The sequence below is a fragment of the Typopeltis vanoorti genome, chromosome 1 (assembly GCF_054136105.1).
Source record: "Typopeltis vanoorti isolate ZY-2024b chromosome 1, IOZ_Tvanoo_1.0, whole genome shotgun sequence".
NCBI lineage: Eukaryota > Metazoa > Arthropoda > Arachnida > Uropygi > Thelyphonidae > Typopeltis > Typopeltis vanoorti.
In genome coordinates, this window is record NC_143549.1 from 15250303 (window position 1) to 15273001 (window position 22699).

Sequence of the window (22699 nt, forward strand, 5' to 3'; positions counted from 1 at the left end):
ATGTCTACTCACGGTTTACCTCTTTTAAAACTTAGTCAGTGGTCATGTACCACGTACTTGGTGTGTTCGGCATTTTCTGAAACTAGGATTACTTCCTTGGACAATGGGAATGCTGGCTTAGTATATCAGAGCCTCTTTAGTGTAAATGAGCCAAACCAGAGAAGGCAGATCTGACTTCACTAGAGCTAAAAATAATGCCAATCTGTAAAGAACTGGAATTACTAACTAGTATATATAAAGAATTTGAATTCTCCCTGATACTTACCCTGGCTTAACATCAGTAACATAACCTTGCATGTGACCCACTGCGAGGTTATAGGCTGAGTGAGGGTGACCTTGATCTGCAGCTTTTCTGATAAAGAAAAGAAATGATTTTTATGATGTTAAATTTAGGAGAACAGCTTCGTATAAATAAAATATACGCGATCGTTAATAGCTCACTGTTTTTTTTTTTTTTTTTTTAAATTCTAGGTTGCAGTACGTTTGATGAGTCAAAGATACATGATTTGTATCATGAGATCTTTGTTAATGACTTTATTTTCGTCACCAGTATGTTTATTACATTAACATTGAAAATTAAGCAGAAGTAGGCGAAGTTAACAATTCTGCATTCTGGAAATAACATCTGTATTCTTCTACCATCTGTAGTTTGTTTAAATTCAATAACAGAAATGATTCTAATATCATCAAGATTACTCTCACTAAAATTAGAAGGGGAAAAAAACAACCTCGCATATGAAAATACAGGTTTATGTACAAGATGATTCTCATACTGATTAAGAATTTTTCTCAAATCCACACAAAAAAAAATTATGATACCAATAAAAGAAGAAGATGAGAACACGAAGTAATAGGAAAGTTTGGGATGATGAAAGAAAGAAACGAAAGCGACGATAGAGTTTGTATGAATTTTGTAAGACAACAGGATTAGTGATTACAATTCGTATTGATGTAGAACCTCTTTACATGCACGAGGGAGCAGGCTTGCAACAGGAATGACAAAATTTCTGACGGAAGTCAAACTGCGACAGCGTGTGCAGTGCCAGAACAAGTCTGGGAGGCAGGCATCTCTTTCTCTCCGATAACTGAGAATCCCAGAAAATCACATGACCAGCGCAATAGTCATGTGACTCAAGCCAACTCTCCCTTCGGACACGTGACAGTATACTCAGTAAATAGTAAAACACTATGCACATAAGGAAACAGAAACGTTCAAGGAAAAAATCTTTAAAAAACACAGTGAACTACATAACACATAATATAAAACACAATTAAAAAGACAACAACAATATTAAGAGGAAACAGCCAAGAGACACAAAGCAAAACAGGCAACTATATCCTCATCTACGTAAACCACCTAATCTTTTCTTGTAAATTTAATGACGTTTTACACACAATAACTACAACACAATTATAGTCAAATACAAGTATATCACAATTGCTTCAAATATTTCAACAAAATGAAAAGGAAAAATTCAAATCTTTTGTTTTCGGCTCATTGTTCAGACAGCAGTAAACCACAAAGTAAGGAAAGTTTTTTTTTTTTCATGTTGCTCTCACCCACGAAATTATTTGTAAACTTTTAGTACATTTCTAGAGTGGGCGAGCTAAGGATTTTATATATATATTTTTTTTGTATTTTTTTACTTTTTTTAAAGAAAGTCGGGAAACTCCGCTGTAGAGACTAAACATGAAATTTTTTCAAACCGGTCCAAGGCCTCCACAAAGCGGAGAGAGAGAGAGATAGGGTAGTTGGTTATTGGATTCAGGTTCAGTAGCGAACTTGGTCCCATACCGAGGTCAGAATTACTTCAGTTCCTAGAGAAAAGAAACTCCTTGTATTCCCGTATGAAGTTCACTATTGAACGTGAATCCAATAACCAACTACCTTGTAGATACTTTAATAATTCATAATCGCATAGGTCATCTTGAATGTTCAGTTAATCAGAAGCCAACATTTACTGGCAGATACATACATAAACATTCACTCGTCCTCCCACCATCGAATCACAGAAAATGGATATTATCAAGAGTCGTGTACACAGAGCTCATACGACCTGCTCTTTGATTCCCTTTTGTTAAATGAAGTCACTAAAATTAAAAGCAATCCAATATGTAATGGACACAACATAAGTACTATTCAAGAAATTATTGATAATTATTTCTTCTACCAGACTACAATCCAATGTGAATAGGATTTCAATACCTCACCTTAAAGGAATCTCCAAACAAATAGCAAAGACTCTTTGTAAGTTCAATCTATATGTTTTCTTCAAACCAGCTCGAAAATTGTCTTCCTTCCTACCATCAACAAAGGATACATTACCACCTTTTTCCTTACCATGTGTCTTTCAATTACCCTGCTCATGTTATCTTTCCTATTTTGGACAGAATGACCAGAAATGCCTTGATTAGAATTGAAGAACATCAAGACTATATTAATTTTTGGAAACCAATAAGTCTCGCCTTACTTCTAACGCTACGGACACTAGGAATAGAGTTCTTTGGAACCAGACAAAGAGTTAATTTTTCAGTGAATTGAAATTTGATCGTCTTTTCTTAGAAACATGTAAAAAAAGCTACAAAACTGATGATCAGACTGAATGCCAGTAACCAAGTTTTGGGAAGTGATCACTATTAGTTATTCACAAAAATTTTAATTAATAATTATTTAAATTTTTTTTTATATACAAAACGTTCTACAATTGTTCCTTTGAACTTTAATATTATATACTGAAGTACCGACTTGGCCGAGTGGTTAGCGTATCTGCTGTCCATCAAAAAGGCTGCGGGTTCGAATCCCGTCGTAGGAACGGATATTTATGTGAAAATATTAGTAGTAGATGGTCGATGTAGATGATGCGGTTCGCTGTAGTTGGTGGACTGAGTGGTGGAGACGGAGAGCTGAGTAGGTATCCTCCCTCGATGAGTCTTTGGACTCCTTGGAGGTGTCACGTAATAATTATTATATACTTCAGCTGCAACCGAGACATCAGCTAGTATATGCATGATTTATGACTTGTTGAAACTCATGTTTTTATTATTTATTTATTTTGAACGGTCTCTCTCTCTCTCTCTCTCTCTCTCACACGATGCCCAAGTAACCTTGGATGAAATATATTGAAGTTATCGAATAAAAGTCTATATAATTTTTGTTACATGCGTAAACCATGAAAGTAATTTAAATATGTCTATTGACCATGTTTCATTAAAAGTATTTATGTTAGATAATTAAGTGGTTGCAATGAGTTAACTGTATAATTATTGCATGAGCCCATAGATAAAAGATCAGAACGAGAAAAGAAAATGGTTTATGGAAGTCTTATGGAGTATGTTGTTCTGTGTGTTGCCCATGTAATGAACAGCAACATTGTTCCTTATCTAGCTATTGTGTCAGCACATTCAAACGATATTCTATATGAAACTTGTTTAGGTGCAATCCCCCCCCCCCTTTCCTCAATTCTCGACAAGAAGTAAATTTACAGCATGTATGTTACAAAATCAGAATTTTGTAACATATTTTGACGTGAGAATTGTGGTAGATTAACTAGAGTTTCTCAACATATTGAAAAATATCAATGTGAATACAGCATCTGGATAGACGATATATCAGCTCGAGGGATACGAGAATATGCAAATGAACTCGTAGTGACTCTGACGAAGTTGTTCATTATAAGTCTCAGCTCTGGAAAGGTTCCAAAGAAGTAAAACTAGGATTAATTAGTTCCATTACATAGAAGTAACTACAAGATAAAAGTAGCAAAATTACAAAACAATTAGCATTTCTGAGAACTGGTGAAAGTATTGGAAAAATTAGTTAAAGATAAAATTCGGGAATGGGTGGACAGGAATAAGTTACTCTATAAGGGAAAGTATGGATTTCTAAAAGGTAGGGCCTTCCTTAGTAATTTATTCACATTTTATAATAAAGTGGCATGAGAATTGGAAATGGCTACACACATGACACTGCAAAGTGACTTTGCAAAGCCATTTGACAGAATACTACATGGAAAACTATTACTTAAGTTGGAGCAAATGGGAATGGATATGAGGCTGGTGGCATGGATAGGGATTGGCTGATAGACACGAGTTTGTGTATGATGGAGTGGACTCAAAGGGAAAATTAGGGTGATCCGCATAGTTCCCTAGGACTCTGTACTAGGACCTTTTCTTCGTTTAACTCTACAACCCTTTGTAGGTTTTGGCTTGCTTCACAATATTTTTCCATTCTACTCTGTTCAATGCAGTACTTTTCCATTCTTAACTTTAAGAATTCCAAGGTTTTTCTCAACCTCATCTGACCATCTCTTTTTAGCTCTTCCTCTTCTTCTTTGTTCAATTATTTTACATTTATATATATTTTTAACTCCTCTTCTTTCTTCCACCCTTTCTAAATGGCCTATCCATACTATTCTTTGTGCCTTAATAAATCTAACAATATCTTCTCCATTTATTAATTCGTTAATTTCACTATTTGTTCTTATTCTCCAATTGTCATTCTTCTCTTTACTGTCCGACCACAGATCCGAGACCCGCAGTTGTCTCGGTGTCAAGAAGAGTCAATTCATGTTGAAGGGGAGAAATAAAAAAGGTGATGTACAAATTCGTTACCAACATACCAAATCACGTGCATAAACGTAAAATTTTCCAACTGTTACCAAGCAAAATAGTTGCCACTTTAAAAACTTCGATGTTCATAAAAGAAAAGTTAATTTACCGACGTGTAATAATAAATAATTCATCCCACAATGGATTATCCTTCTTCTGACATGCGCAGAAGTGTCGAAGGGTCTCGCATCTGTGGACGTACAGTAATTGGTCCGTAAATTTTTCTCATTATTTTCCTTTCAAAAATCCTTAATTTTTGAAAGGAAAAAAAAAGTTTTTTACTTCTTTTTGGGATAGAGTCCATGATTCACATTAATATGTTATTACTGGTTTAATAATCGATTTATAAATTTTTAGTTTAGAATTCTTATCTTAGCTTTATTACCCAATAATCTTTTATGCATGTGATAGCATCAATTTCCAACTATTATTCTATTATTTATTTCTTCTGCTATGTTATTCGTTACTGTTATTAGAGATCCTAGATATTTAAAATGATTTACTGATTCAAAATTATAACCATCTATACTTAGAGGCTATTCTATTTCCATTTCTTACATATTGCATATATTTAGTTTTTTGCTCATTAATTTGTAAACCAACTTCTTTTGAATTTAAATCTAATTCTTTTAACTTTTTATCTTTAAATCTTTTTTGGTACAACTAATTATTGCAATATCATCTGCATATGCACAAATCTGTACAGATTTATATTAATATAGCCTCTTATATCGAGTCATCTTATTGTATATTCAAGTGTCAAATTAAACAAACTGGCAGACAGAGCATCTCCCTGTCTCACTCCGTAACTTATTTCGAAATCTTCTGTTAACTCATCTTGTATTTTAACCCTGTTATTGCAATCATTCTAACCAATTTTTGTGGGATTCTCAATCTTTTAAGGTTATTAATCATTTTTGTCTATTTACTTTATCAAAAGCCTGTTAAAAATCAATATATTATTATATATTATATTCGATATATTTTTCATGTATATTTCTTAACATAAATATATTATCAGTGGTGGATCTATTTGATCTAAAACCAGATTGGTAATCTCCTTAAATTTCTTCATCATATGGTTCTAATCTACTATTTATTAAACTTGTAAAATTTTATATGTTACATTTTAGCAATGTGATTCCTCTATAATTACTACAATTCAGTTTATCTCCCTGTTTATATATTTTTATATTTTTGAATCACTCCTATTTTACATTCCTGGGTAATTTTTCTTCATTTCATATTTCAATTATTAACTGCCAGATTTTTTTTTTCTCATAATGGTTTTCCCGCATTCTTGATAAGCTACCCTGCTATTCCATCTGTACTGCTTTAAAGTTTTTTTTATCTGTTTTATAATTTTAGCTACTTCTTCATAAGTTGGCTCTATTATTTTTTCTTCATTATTCTAAATTCGCTCAGATTCCTATCTTCATCTTCATTATCGTTAATTTCTTCTTCTGATAACAATTCTTCAAAATACTTTCTCCATCTCTTCACGACTACTTCTTTTTCAGTTATTATTTTCCCTTTTTTATCCTATATCAGATTACTTGAGGATTAAAATTTTGTACTAATGAATTAATTTCTTTATAATATTTTCTAATTTCGTTGTTTTATTATATTCACTCATTAATTCTATTTTCCTCTTCTTCATCTCTTTTTTCATTTGATTACATATTTTATTTGCTTCCTTTCTCTTTTCTTGATATTTTTCTCTATTAGCTCTTGTATTTCTTTGTATACATTTTTTTCTTGCTTTAATTTTAATTTCTATTGCTGTCCTGCATTCATCATCAAATCATTCCTTTTTGATTCTTTTATATCCATCCATCTTCAAGGCCCACTTTTCCTAATTGGGTTGTGGGGGCAGCAACTGCAAAAGGAACTTCCAATGGTCATGATCCTCCGCCACCAAGCTCAGGTATTCTGGTGGGACTCCCAGACGTGTCCATTCAAGGCTCTGGATATAATCTATCCATCGAGTCCTTGGCCTTTCACGTGGTCTCCCACCCTCTCCAAGCCAGTGACTGTGTCATTTCGGACACATTCACTGGCTTGGCAAAGAGGGCCTACTGGAGGAGGCTCTCTTGTGTCATTCTGACCAGGTACCCGTATCATTGTAACTGTGATCTTTCAACACGGAGAAACAGCGGTTGAGTATTGAGGATTTCCCGAAATGTAGAGCTTCTGACTTTATCGAGTCTTGTCAGTCCTGCAACCCCTCGCAGGAACCTCATTTCAGCCGATGGGATTTGTGTCCGCATTCTTTCGGTCATTACCCAACTCTCATGATCATAGATGAGGATGGGGACATAGACTGTATCGAAGACGGCCAGCTTTGCCTTCTGGCTTAACTGCGGATTCAATACTACCGAATGGCCAAGCTCCCGCAATATTGCGCTTGCTGAGCCAATTCGAGTATCTAGCTCTACGTCCCAATTTCCATCACTCGTGAATATGGACCCAAGGTATTTAAACTTCTCCACCTGCCTAAGTGGGACTCCACTCACATGTAGAGTGCACTGGGATGGTTGTCTTGAGACCACAAATGTTTCCGTTTTCGCCACACTGATCTTCTTCCCTGCACAAACAGCTACAAACCTATCCAGGGTCTGCTGGAGGTAATCTGTGGAAGATGGAATCTAGGTCATCTGCAAAAACAGCCGTCCAATGCTGCATCTTCTATTTCTGACACAGTCACTGCCTCAGCTGTGCCTATCAATTCAGTCCATAAATATTATGAAAAGGAGGGGTGACAAAACACACCCTTGGCAGGGACCAACGGAGACTAAAAAGTTCAGACTGTGCTGTTTACCCTTACACAAAACTCCGGGCATTCATACAGGGACTTGATAGCGGCTAATAGTTGGCCATCCACTCCATACTCCTGTACTACTTGCCAAAGCTTATCCCGAGGAACCCGGTCATATGTCTTCTCCAAGTCCACAAAACATGGGTAGACATTCTTGGCACAAAATCAAAGATTTCTCAAAGACTTGCCTTAAAGTGAAGATTTGGTCAGTTGTGCTTCTACCAGGACGAAAGCCACATTGTTCTTCTTGAAGCTTTGACTCAACTATGCTCCTGCACCTCTGCAATCTCTGTGGTCTCCCTTCTTGAAGTCTGGTAGTATTATTATACCTGTCTGCCACTGTTTTGGGGCTCGCCCAGATATCCAAGCAGCCTGACACACTCGTGAGAACACCGTCTCGATTTAAGGCTTTTAGCATTTCGGGCCGAATTTCATCATCGCCAGCAGCCCTGCCCGATTTTAGCGATTTTATTGCCAAATGGACCTCTTCTGCTGTGAGACTAGTCATCGCCCCGATCTGCACCTCTTGAATGTCCACAGCTGCTGTGCCGCCTGGATTGAGAAGGCTCTCAAAGTATTCTCTCCATCTGTGGAGGATATCCTTCTCGGTTGTTAACAGTGCACTGTCAGAGGTCTTAGTTGCCCTTGTTGTGCACGATTTCCTCCCTCGAAGGCGGCTGATGGTCTACTAGAATACTTTGTTTGCATTTGCATAGGATGAGTCTAATCTTTCTGCAAAGGATTCCCAAGCGTTCTGCTTTGCTGTCTTTACTGCCACAGCAGCAGCTTTTCACGCCTGAGTGTACCAGAAACGCATCTCAGGTGACCTGACCCTAAGCCATGTTAGGTAAGCCTCCTATTTTGCTTGGACAGTTTTTTGGACCTCTTGATTCCACCAAGGTATACTTTGCTCACTGCCCGTCGCCACGCCGAGCCACTTTCTGCCACAGCATGAGAGTGCAGAGGCAGTGACAGCTGTTCTGAACAGCTTCCACTCCTCTTCAACATTTGCAGCATGTTTGGCAATCCCTTTGAACCTGGAGGAGAAGTTATCTGCAAAATTCTTACTCACAGCCTCATTTGCCAATGTCTCCTATTTCACACGGTATAGCTGCTTAGGTCTACCCGCGTTGCTGGTAGCATTTGGTTTCTGTAGCCGCATAGAGTGCAGACAACAAGGTGGTGGTCAGTTGACAGTTCTGTCCCACTCCTCACATGAATGTCCAACACTGAGGAAAATAGGTCTGTTGAGACTATAACGAAGCCAATCAAAGACCTTTGTCCAAGTGTATCCCTGTACCAGGTATACTTATGTACTTCTTGGTGCTGGAAGAAGATATTCATTATGGACACGCTGTTAGTAAAGCAGAAGTCCAATAATTTCAACCCATTCGTGCTAAGGTCAGGTTCTCTATTCCTCCAACCACACCTCTCCATGTCTGGTCATCTGTTTCAACATATGCATTAAAGTCACCCATTAGCAGGACTGATTCCATGTCTGCCACCCTGTCAAAAGCAGCATCCACTTCTTCTAGGAAGGCAGAGTATTCTGACTGCAGATTAGGTGCATAGGCTTGCACCACAGCCAAGTTGTGGTTTTTCATCTCGAGCCTTAACACACATAGCCGTCCCCAAGTGGGATCCACTCAGCAACACAAGGGGCTTGTGAGTATCCCCACACCCACCTGATCAGACATTGTCGGGCTCACACCAGAGTAGTAGAGCTTCCACCCGTCATCCAGGTCGACAGTTCCAGCGCTCTCCTCTTGGTCGAAGAAAGCCCAACTAAATCTAGTTGGTAGTGCTTGGCTTCCTCGATCAGTTCCTCTCTCCTTCCCTGTCAGAGAAAAGATTTGCCAGTTGCCTAAAGCCATAGTCTGGTGCCGTTGTCGTTGCCATTTCCGTCCTTTTGCAGAACCATTACTTTGCGCTGTCCCTAAACACCTTTTATATTTCCCTATTATTTCTTCTGCTGCGTTGATGATTGTGTTCTAATTATCTTCCATTTATCTTCTATATTATTTTGATGTTCAAATTCTTTAGAGAGCCTGTATAGCTCAGTGGATGTGGCGTTTGCATACCACGGCGCTTGGCCGCACGAAGGAAGACTTGGTTTCCAGTCTAGTCGGCGACTAGAGGAAATTTTTCTAAGCCTTTTTTCGACCGGTTCCCGAGTTAGTCGATCTCTGGAACGGGCAAGAGGGTTTCCCCTCCCGGAAACTCGGGTTTTTCGTCCTGTAAACTCAAGAAAATCGACCGTAGAACCCACATTATTTCAGACATTAAATATATTGTGTTAGGGTTAGGGACCACGAGATGGCGGCACATTTGAGCCATCTCTCTTCACTGCGTACCGCTTAATTAGTGATAGCTTTGGGCCATCTATCTCTGATTGGGTACCAGTGGAGATTGAACTGCCCACTCAGTCTCCAAAAGTTAGATAGGGCTAAATGGCCTCGCCTACTCCCGTATACGGGAATAAAAAGGCGTTAGCTGATTTTTTTTTCTTCAAATTCTTTAATGTTTTTTTTTTTGTATAATTTAATAGTCGCTTTATTTGTGAAAGGCTTCGGCATTCCATTTCTCGATTCTTTCTGCTTTCCCTCAATTTATTACCGATATTCTTTGTCTCAATTTTGCACCAACCAACATGCGGTCAGAGTCGCAGTTTGCATTCTAAATGCTCTTACATCAGTGATTGATGTTGCCCATCTTTTAGACATCTAAACATGATCTATCTGATTACACTCATGAATACCTGAAATAATCCATGTTCCTAAATGTACATGTTCTAGACTACTACTCTTTAATTTGTATATTAATGATATATCGGAAGATTTAAGGGGGAGGGGGATATTCACTTGTGTGCTAATGATGTAAAACTGGGAAAGGCGATAGTTGATAAAGGGGATGTGGATATCCTGTAGGATTTAAATGAACTGGTAGTGCGGGAAAGGACAACGGTTAGGAATTTCTGTTGAAATATGTAAGGTAAGGGATTTCGGGATGAAAAGTTGACGTATTTTGTTTCATACTGATGGTAATGGTGAGAGGTGTGTGTGAATTTCTTCCTATTGGAATAGATTGAGGATTGCAGAGTGTGATTAACGAGCAGGGAAAAGGGGACATAAGGACATAATAGAAACTTTTAAATTACTAAAGGGATTCTATAAAATTGACACATAAGATTTTTTCATACATCAGTACTGTAGGATGAGAAGATGGAGTGTGTGGGTGGGGGTCTGTTGATGGTGTGTGCACTAGGTTCTTTGCTTGGCGAGTGGTGAATGAGTGGAATAGATTGGCAGAGCTAGTTGTGGATGCCCAAGCAGTGAATGACCATTAGTGTGGATCTCCCGCAATATCTTTTGGCTCTGACAATATATTCTACAAATCTCGCTTAGTGGTTAGCAAATCATATCTCATCACTATGAATATAATTGTTTCTGATGAATTAGAGAATGGAGCTTTGGGTCCGCAAGAAATTAATGTGAAGAATGCATCTAACATAAAATGCCATCGGATCAATTTTTCTAAAGTTCCACGAGTCAGCTCCCTAACCGAGAAACGAGGTGTCCAGTAGTATAACCGATCACATAACATCGGTGAACACCCTTATTCGAATTCACACTACAATGCTAGTGTGTTTTTGAATAATATTAAAATAAAGTCGGCTGACATCATTTTAATGCAAATGCATTACTTGCACTATCGAAATGCGCATTCTAGTGCCTTTCTTTCTAACCTTTCAAAAATAGGTTGAAAGATTAGCAAGTAATCCATTATTTTTCTTGTCCGTTTTCCGGCTCATTCGAAAATGTCATGGATGCAATTACTCAGCTATTAGTACTATTTGAAACTTGGCTAACAACGAGCGAGTTAGGATGCCTAACTGCAATAGTCTAATGCGAATGTACATAAGTAGTGTCCCAAAACAGGCACAATAATGCACACGCTTTATTGTTCCCCATTGAGATATTATTAACTGACAAATGTCTGCAAGAATCAGGCCGATGGGAAACATTTGTGTTGCAGCTGATCGTCTTTTGCCTAAAGAACAAACTGTTCTCAACTTCGTCATATACATTTCTCCAAATTGACTGAAGATATAGAATTCATTCACTTTACTATTCTGCCTTATACTAGTGATGGTGCTGCGCTGTTGACGAAAAGTTATCATCAGATACCAATGATTTTAAATGCAACTTCAACATTGATTTATCTAATCCTAGTTGGCAGGTTCTTGTCATGTTTCTAGAAGAGAAGATCGACCTAAATATGAACACCGATTCTATTATAACAACGACGAGAAGCAGTACTGCTATAGATGGTTTTCCAGCTGAGATTACACATTACAGATTACATTTCAAATTACAGATGTCTCATATTTTGATTACCACAAATCAGTTGTATTCCTCAAATTGAAGGCTAATAAATGACATTAAAATATAATTGCATTTCCTTTCTTTCTTTATTTCCCTAAAATTAAGTTCTGCAGGCATGTTTCGCTACAGATATCGATTCCGATAACAAAATTCTATCAGCAAAATAAGACCACCAATAGGAAACTTCTTGATACCTAATAATGAAGACTTCGGTACTCAGTGAGTTTCAAGAAAGAAAAAAAAATTAATTATAAAGTGGGAACTTTAGCCTTTGAAAACGCAAAAGAATTTCGGGAAAAGGAAATAAAATGTAATACTAGATGCAATAAAACAAACATTACAGAAAACAGACTAGTGGCATCAGAAAAAATAAAATAAAATAAAATAAACCTTAGCACTCAGAACACATCTGACAAAAACCACAAAAACAATTCAAGAATAAAATTACATCTCCAAATGTTTAGAAGCAAAATCAAATTGGATAATTAGATGCAGATACATGTCATAATACAGCTATCCATCATAATACAAAATTAGTATAGAGAGTTTTTTCCACTGGATTGCAAAGTAAATTAAACTTGCCAAGAAATTATATTATTGTTTTAATCCTTTTTTCAAGCATAAGCAAACAAAGTTTGCCTATGAAGTATCTTCAACACTAGGTTACTTGCAGACAGAGGCTAGTGACTTCACATCAATTACCTTAGTGGCTTAGTATATCAAAATGTAAAACATTATGGGATACGTATCTTTTGGACGTGTTCTATGCATTATTAGAAGGGATTATTACCCAGACCGATTTCGACCTTCATTGAGGATTTCCTTCTTTAAATATCCTGAGGATTTCAAAAGCTCATTGATAACCAAAAACAGTCACTCTCTAACGTAACCACCAAAAAAATCAATAGTGTCTCTTAGCCTGACCGAAACAATGGAACAAACCTCAGTTCTACATAGCAACAGGCCTGTTGAAGCCTCCTCGGTGCAGTAGGCAAAATCCTAATACTTGTGAAGCATCGGCTTCGTACAGTGGTAAACACCTACTTCTACAAAGCGCATTGCACTTGCCAAGAAATTATATTCCTAGTTTCATCCTTTATCCAAGTGTAAGCAAACAAAGTTTGCGCATGAAGTCACTTCACGACTGGACTACTTGTATATAGAGTATCCCTAGATACTATCTTCTCAACTGACTGATGAATATTTGCATGCTTCGATTCGAATTTGCACCTCAGGTTATAAAGTAGATAGAGATAATCTGGCTAAGGGAAAACAATCACAAAAGTCAGATTAAGCAGTGAGACACACATATAATAAATTGTGATGCATAAATGATATTCCTTTGTTTTTACGTGGTAATAATTTTCACTGAGTTTCATTTTCATGCTTATTTCATATCTCGTATTTTAAATATTTCTGGTTTTTTTTTAAGATTGATATAATAAAAATTGATAACGTAAGTATTTTTTCAATTACTATTTTCTCTTAATTAAACGCTTGCTGTCCGATTATTAAAACTAAAAGTTGAATGTGGCCAGCGAGCTTGAAAATGTTGCCGATCCCTGCGTTAAATGCGACCTCTACCGCCACGAATACCTACCCAACTTACCCAATAATATTGGGTAAGTTGGGTAGGAATTCGTTGGGTAGGCATTAACTTACCCAATAATATTGGAAAACACTTATATTATGCATCGATTATATCAACATAAGATCGCCTACAAACTCATACATATGATCAGTAGTAACAACAAAAATAGCGGATCATTACCTAATAGCCACCACTTTCCACAATCAGCTGCACCACAAATACGAGCAACAGAACTCTACAAGGCCAACCAGTTTCGACTATCACAGCAAACAAACATTATACACCGGTGTCCAAAAGCTAAGGATAAACTACATTTTTAACTGTATATGAAAACATCTTCATGACTGCAGCTAAATGTGGACAAACTTATTGCCTGCATACTAATAAATTACTACACAAAAATGTGTTATAAATTTCATACAAATTCAATTACAATACATTTTTGGCAAAAGTTACAAATTTCCTAAGGAAATAGTTGATGTTGTAATTAATATACAGTGCTTACAAAAAACCTGCGGAGAGTAATTTCAGTATGGCATATGTCCAACCAGAACTGCGATGCAGCTCTCGCAACGTCGAACCATACTTCGCACCAAGTGATTTAGGAATTCTTCAGCAAACTTCCCCACGCCTCCTTCAGAGCAAGGAGAAGGTCTTGTTTGTTTTCTGGAGAGGATTTCGAACAGGAATGCGTCTCCCAATCGCGTCTCAAACGTGTTCTATGGGGTTGAGATCTGGAGAGCGTGCTGGCCACTCGATTCGATTAATATCCTCGGTCTCCAGAAGTATCTCCACTGATCGTGTACGATGTGGTGTGGCATTGTCATCCATAAAAGGAATTCTTTGCCTACAGCAACTCGGGGACAATCGAACATGAAGAACTTCGTTGCAAAGTCGTTCATCAGTTATAGTCCCTTTTTCCAGCACTTGTTGTAGTTCGGCGCGTCCATTAAGCATGATGCCTTCCCATACCATGAGAACAGCACCTGCGTATCTATCCCTTTAAAAACATTCTCGCTATGGCAAGCAGTACAACATTCAGGCCACATCGAATGTCGCCTGGAATAGGAAGAAATAGCCCCCATTTGCCATTGTCCCATTGGCATCTTGTCCAATTTTTATGGATACAACCCCACTTTGAACGTACTCTACATTGAGCTGTGGTTAAAAGGACGTAGACTACAGGCCTTCGGACGTATAGGCCTACTTGTTGCAGAGGTCTTGCCACAGTTTGTCGAGATATCCGAATAGCTGTGCTTGAATAGAGACCACTTGCAAACTGACGTGCCGTGATGGGTCGATTACGTTTTGTTGTTATAACCAACAATTTGTCTTCATGCTCCGTGGTAGAGCAAGGGAGACCTCTTTGCAACACATTCCATTTAAATATATATATATTTTTTTAAAACAAATTTAAATATATATATATATATTAGCTATTCATTATATAAAAAATCTATATAAACTTCATTGTTAATATTAGAAGCAATGCTGTTGTAAATACATAATATATAAGCAAAATTTTATTATTAAAAATTTTATTGAAATCTAATGTAGAAATTGCTGAGCACACTTGCTTTTGTCACAAACTACACTAAATTGCTGACGCAGCAACCGATAGCAGAGGAAATGAAAAACAAGGAGTATAATAATGGAAACTAAGGCGAGCCCGTTCTGTAGTCTAGAAAATAGACTAAAAGACTACTCTTAATCATGCTTGTTGGAGAACTATTTGAGAAACATATCGCACAAATTACGAAAAGTTTTAACTAATAGGAGAAGTTTATTAAGTATAATAACAATTCTTTAGAAATACTGGTGACAGAGAAATTAAAAACAGCGTTCAAATGCTTATGGAAATACTGCATAACTTAACTAAAGAGAAAAAGGAACTATGGAAAGTACTAAATTCTTTAAAACAACATCACGAACTCCCAAACCAATAAGAGCATAAAAATTACCTCCTCATAGACTGTCTTTCAGAAACTGCATCAACTGAACATTTCAGAGACACACTACTTCAATTAAGCTCCCAATGAATCAACAGATATCCAGTCAGTTCATCGATTACCTCAAAAAAAGGAAAAGAGAAGGTTTGCCCCCACACCCACCCCCTTCCCTGTCGTAGTGCGACTCATAAACAGTTCGTCAAATAACCTGATGAAAGCCAACAGGATAAAAAATTGCATAAATAATTAAATAAAATAAAATAGTAGTAAAGGATCTGAAAATGGAACTCACAACTATAACCTAATCTACCTGTACGAGTACTTAACACCTGATTATCAGAAACTATTTTTCCATACAAAAAAAGTAAAAACAGAAGAAAACTACCAGTTTATATAGATAGGAGACAGCAAAATATTCCTTAAAAAGACACAAGATTAAAAGCCAATCCAAATAAAATCCTTAGAAGATCTGAACAGGCTGCCACATAAAAAGGAACGCTGATGAGTCGTAAAGAAGGGAACAACCATACTAACCCACATGAACGCAGATCACCATGCAGATGTAATCATCCCTGAACATGACAGTTGCCACATTCTAAACTCGATAAATAACAGAATAGAAACAAGTTACTATCCAAAAAAAGGATTGTCTGCTCTTCGTATCAACATCAGGACCATTCAAAAATACTGGCTGACCCTGCAAGCTTATCTAAAGGAAGATATTGACAAAATAGATATTTTAATGCTGATTGAAGTATCCACAACAAACGAAGAATCAACCATCTACCAAATGCAAACTTTCAACGACACAAACACTGCAGACAAACTAAACGAGGAGGTGGTATAATAATATTTATCAAGCATAAATTAGAAGTAATAGAAATAAACTATAAATTAGAATACGCGGAAAATATATGCACTAAAGTAAAAAATATCAATAATAATAATTTGTATAATAATAAATGCTATCTACAGAACACAGATTAGGATTAGATAATATTAAGTGATATAAATATAAATATCAGGAACATAAAAAACAACATAGCACAATACCGAGACCTCTTATCAGCATATAATATAACCCCATGAACACAGTCGTATACAAAAGAAGAAGAGATAGTCGGAAATACAATCACCTCATCCTGTATTGACCACATAAATATACGGGAACCTCCAAACAGCTATACAGAATCCATCATAACGTGCAAATTGGCAGACCATAATGTCGCTACACTACAGCTGCTTACTGAACCAAAAGCCTTTAAACTCATTTAGACTACATGTATCATAATACTACTATAAAGGAAACTATGCTAAATGACGTTTTGTATACTAACCTTAAACTTAGATTTTATAAAATATATAACAAACCAATAACAAAAATAAAAAATCACAAAACGGACAGAATTATTGGAGATCTTGAAGGATGATGGACAGAATCCATGGGATTCTGTCCGTCATCCTTCAAGATCTCCAATCACCATCATTTACCATCACTCTTCCCAGTTTTGCATCATCAGCAAATCATTGTTTTCTGATGAACAAATCATTTCCAATCCAGAGAACCAAGTGCTGATCTCTGTAATACACACTAGTGTGACCTACTTTCTCCCGGACTCAACTCCTCCAGAAACCACTCTTTGAGATCTGTCCATCAGCAACCCTCTAATCGAAAATCACCAGATTCACATTAAATTAAATTATGTTTGCTTCAATTTATGCAACACAGATCCATGTGGAATCCTGTCAAATGACCTTGCAAAGTCCAGCAGTATCGCCGAGTAAGGATTTCCTTTATCCAACTCCACACTTACTTTATTATAGAAAGTAAGTCAATTACTATAAGATCTACCTCCTCACAAAGGATCATATTTCTGTCCATCCAGTCCTGAATTCTAATTTTTATCAATTTCTCCAAAAATCTTAACCACCACTCCTGATGTACTGATTAGCCTATAATTTCCTACTTTTGTCTGGGAGCTCCCCTTATGCAGTTGAATTATTTTCTCTTAGTTCTACTCTACTGGAACTTTACCAGGGCTGTCTTAACTTGAACAGCTTGATCAGAGGAGGTACTAATTCTCTTGCACATTCTTGTAACACATGGACCGATATTCTATCTAACCCCATGGCAATGAAGGTTTTGTAATATGCTAAGCACCTCTATTTCTTCCATCTTTATTCTACCATCAGTCAGTTATATTTCATCCTATTGATCTATATCTCACATCAAATAGTCTCAAATGAACTGCTCTCTGCATGCATGTCCATCTGAGGCATTTACACTTTTGGGCTTAAATTCCTCGGTTATCATTAGCAATCCCTTCCCCATTCTGTCCACTCTGTCCTCCCTGGAAATACTGCATCCCTTACATTCTATCTCCATGACTATGTTATCCTTAGTCAACCAAGTCTCACTAATTCCTATAATTTTTAGCTGAGTTGTACTAACTAATGCCAAAAATTCCTCACACTTGTTTCAAATACTTGAGGCATTAGTACGCACTGCAATACTCTCTTCATCCCATACATTAATTTGTGTGTGTGTGTGTGTGTGTGTGTGTGTGAATTAGCTCGCTCTGTGCACAATTTACTTTCTGACAGCATTTAATCCGTCATTTATAGAAATTATTGATTTTTAATAGCTAAATCTATCACCTGCCTCCGTATTTTCCCTGTTTTAGATTATTTACTCTATCCTTTATCAATAAATGTTCTCAATGCTATGCGCTCAATCCTTTTTATTCGTAAGTGCAAACCATCACTCTTAAAACATTCCTTCCTTTTATCAAACTCATCACAGACATTCATAAAATGAATATTCAATTTCATTACTTTGCAAAAGTTTTCACACAATCTCGACACCATACCTTTGGCTATAGTCGCGCTTTTGTTTAATTCATCATTGTGAAATCTTGGAAGCGCACGCATGATCTTTCCACTTTCGCTTTTAATTAAAAAGTTGTCGTTAAAATACTGTAATTCGGTATGTCACGGTTTCAGAATACTCAGCATTTTTTCATTTTTATATTGGCAGCAGTTTGCAGCTTGTTCGCCGAGTAGCTTGCATATCAATTTTCCAACACCAGCTGTAAGTTCTTATCTCACCGCGAACATGATTGATTTGTAAATGTCATTGGATGGGTGATGATTTTCGGCTCCTGTATAAGACCGCTACTATGTTTATTTGCAGTCTTAAGTGTCTTTAAAAAAGTCCCATATTCGCTTTCTAGTCAAGTTCGTACTACTTACGTACTATAGACTGATCTTTCCTAAGCACACAACAACAAAAACAAAAAGTATATTCAGTAAAGCAGCCGAGATGATTTTGTTAAAAATCCATCCTATTTTTGAGTTATTTGGTGTAGATAAATAGTTTCCCCACCTTCAGGAAGGACTCAGGTTTTTTTTTTAATCCTGAGACTGCGTAAAATATATCGTACCCCCCCCCCACAAGTAAAAATAAATACTGATTACGAAATATCGCATCGTCATTGTTGCTCAATGAAAGAGTGTGTGCCATCCGAAGCGCTAGGCCGCCCGAAGAAAGAATGTCGTAAGTTTAATTTTCGCATTTAATTAGCACTTTTTTTTTTCTAAGGCTTTTTTCGGTCGGTTTCCGAGTTAGTCGATCACAGGTAAAGGGGTATTCCGTCTCCTAAACTGAAGAATATCGACTGTAGAACCCACGCTATTTTCAAACGCTAAAACATAGGATTTGGGACACAAGATAGCAGAATCTGTCAGTTGCCTTTCTTCATCGGTTGCCAATGAAGAGAGAAAGAAAGAGAAATCATTAGTGACAGTTCTTGGACTAGCTATCTCTGATTGGCTGCCGGTGGAGATTGACTACCCCCCTCAGTCTCCAAAAGTTAGATAGGGCTAAAACGGCTTCGCCTCCTCTCTATAGGAGAATAAAAGGCGTTCGCTGATTTTATTATTATTATTATTATTATTATTATTATTATTATTAAGTGACACCTCCAGGGAGGGTACTTACTCCACATGCACACGCACTCACACACACACACTCTCTCTCTCTCTCTCTCTCTCTCTCTAACTGTCTCTCGTACTACTTAATTATTTTAGAACCCACAACTACCATCAACGCCATCTACTGCACATCACCACCACTAACGGTATTTTTTCCGTAAACTGCGTGTGTTCTGATCTTATCTAACAAACGCTGCAGGAATACACTCATTATTATTTATCGTTGAAGATGTTTGACTAACGATTTTCAAAATGTTCGGACAAAGAAAAACGCTGCCAACTCACTTGAGGAAATAAAAAAAAAGTTTATTTTTTTATTTATTTTGAGAGATCATTTACTCAAATTCGAGCGTACATCACAATGAGTTTATACAAACCGAACTAATCGCAAGCATCGCGAGTTAGTGAAGAATCGGCTCCTTGTGAGAGAATCAATCCAGTTCAATCACTCTCGAGATATACAAGAATTGTATGTGTGTAATGTTCCATCGAGTCATTTTCGACTCCTGGTTCATTCTATGAAGATACTCTCTCCATTCCGATCTGTCCCTGGCCATATCTTTCAGAATTTACAGGCGCCTTCCGGTTGCTTCTTTAACTCCATCCACCCATCTAATTCTTGGTCTTCCTCTTCTCCTGCTTCCATCAACTTTAGCAAGCATCATCATCATCTTCTCCAGACTGTCATTTGCTCGCATAATATGTCCAAAGTATGATAATTTTTGCTTGGTGATCATAGCTTCGAGGGAGCAATCTGGCTTTATTCTGTCTATCACTGATTTATTGGTTTGCTTTGCAGCCCATGGTATTCTTAGTAAGCGTCTCCAAATCCATAATTCAAATACATCTATCTTCCTTCTTTCACTCTTTCTCAGGGTCCAACTTCCACATCCATACAGTACCACAGGGAATACCATTGCTTTCACGATTCTGATTTTTGTTGCGAGGCTAATATCTTTAAAGATCTTGCTTAAATTTGTCATTGCTTTCTTTCCGAGTAATAATCTTCTAACTTCTTCAGTACAATACCCATCTTTATCAATTCGGGATCCCAGAGCACAAAACTGTTAACTACTTCCATTTTCTCCCCATCTAGTTCACATGTTGTCATAACTTTTGTCTTTCTGAGGTCAAGTTTAAGGCCATATTTAACACTTTATTCTTTAACTTTCATAATACATTCCTCCGAATCTTCTCTTCATTCTGTTAGCAAGGTGGCATCATCTGCATACCTCAAATTCTTAATATTTCTTCTACCAATTTTAATTCCAACTGAAGTCTCCTCCAACCCTGCCATTCTTAAAATGTATTCTGTTGCTAATAGGAAGTTCGTTTTTGCTGTTCTGATATAAGCAAGTGGTAATTAACAAGGATACAGTTACTTTTAAGCATAAGTTTGAACCACCGCAGTTTAACCTTCTCTCTCTCTCTCACACAGAGAGTATCGCGAATTTACACACAAAACACACTACAACCAATAGCTTTATGTTAGTTTCATGAGATGATCGTACTTAAATTTAACCATCTCGGTTAAAACTTTGAGGTTTAAATTTTTAAGCGAGAGAGAAAGAGAATTTATTTATTTTTACTCTTAAAATTAGCGTGTTTCAGAATTTTATACTTACCTAAACCAGTGAAATGCCATTGTGTGATTTTTTCCTACGCCACTGCCTGAAAAGGAGAAATCAATTCTAATAAATAATCAATCGTACAACATTAAAATAGAATTTGCAAATTTAATAATAAAGTAACTAGCGCTGTTCTTATTCCATGTGTACATATGTGCAATATATATATATATATATATATATATATATATATATATATATATATATATATATATATATATATATATATATATATATGGGTAAAGCTCTGATCACTATTCTTAGTAATTTCCCATAATGTAAAACACATCATCTCACTAAGAGACGTATACTGTTATACATTATGGGTGGGGGGGTCACTACCGGTCTAGGTAGTAATCCCCCACACACCCTTAAAAAAAGCCAAGTTCATAAAATTACTTGGTATCCTTAATATATATTATCCCCAAGGTAAAAAACTTTTCACACACACACACACGTATATATATAATATTGATCCAAGCTTGATTTGCTTCCTCAGTCTTAAGTAAAAGGCTGATTAATTCCACTAATTCGAGCCCTACCCAGGGTCCTATGAATTGTCGAAATACCTTCTGAATATGAATGCTGGTACGTACGAAACAGCCTTTTGCAACTGCCCAGTTTTTAATCCATCTAATCGAGTTTTCTAAATGGTTTTTCATCAGTATTTGGGGGATGGCGCCTAAAGCACCTATTATTATGGGAACAACTTTTGAGAGAGAGAGAGAGAGAGAGACTGGAAAGAGCCTGTGTAGCTTAATAGAAGTGGCATTTGTACCCTACGACGCTTGACCGCATGAAGAAAGACTTGGGTTCAAATCTAGTCTCCGACTAGAGGAACATTTTCTAAGCTTTTTTTCGACTGGTTCCCGAGTTAGTCACTCTCTGGTATGGGCAAGCAGGTGTTTTCAACCGGAAACTCGGGTTTTTCGTCCCGTAAACTCAAGAAAATCGACCATCGATCCCATACTATTTTCAGACATTAAAAATATTGTATTAGGCTCAGGAACCACGAGATCGTGTCACTTATTAACCGTCTTCTTCATTAATTAATTAGTGATAGTCTTGGGCCGGCTATCTCTGAAAGAAAAAAAAAAAATATATATATATATACAGTATATACATATATATTTATGCTGTGTAATTGTTACACTTCTTGTAACCCCAATGAGCTCATGCTCTTGGGTTATACAAAGGATGTCATTGTTTTACAATTTTATCATTTTGAAAGAAAATTTAAAGGAATGAGATGTAATGTAATAATATGCAAAAGATAATGTAATGTAATGTAATGTAATAAATGAAAATGTAGACAAACTAAATGAAGCTGTGATGTAATAATATTTAGCAAGCATAAATTATAAACTATAAATCAAAATCTGTGGAACCTATACGCATCGAAGTAAGGAATAGTAAACGCAATCTACAGACCAACCAATTTAACAGCATAAAATTTATTGACGAATTAAACAGATGGTGTCTACCACAGAATAACCGATAATGATAGGTGACATAAATATAAACATTAGGAACATAAATAAGAACACTACACAATACCTAGACCTCTTATCAGCATATAACATAACGCCATGTACACAGTCGTTTACACGAGAAGAGACAGTCGCAAACACAATTACCTCATCCTGTATTGACCACATAAATATACGGTGGACCCCTCCAAACAGCTATACAGCAGCCGTCATATCCTGTGAACTGGCAGACCATCA

The 22699-nt window shown here is 36.7% G+C and overlaps 1 protein-coding gene across 1 annotated transcript in view; it reads right to left on the minus strand.

Moving 5' to 3' along the window:
• The window catches only part of LOC150109802 (uncharacterized), a 57679-nt gene that overhangs the window by 7883 nt on the left and 27097 nt on the right, over nucleotides 1-22699 (minus strand). Inside the window, exons 3-4 of the mRNA XM_090396221.1 lie at nucleotides 20970-21015; nucleotides 266-352 (exon numbers count right to left, since the gene is read on the minus strand). Of these exons, the coding sequence (XP_090252347.1) occupies nucleotides 266-352; nucleotides 20970-21015 (133 nt within the window). The remainder of the gene's footprint in view (nucleotides 1-265; nucleotides 353-20969; nucleotides 21016-22699) is intronic.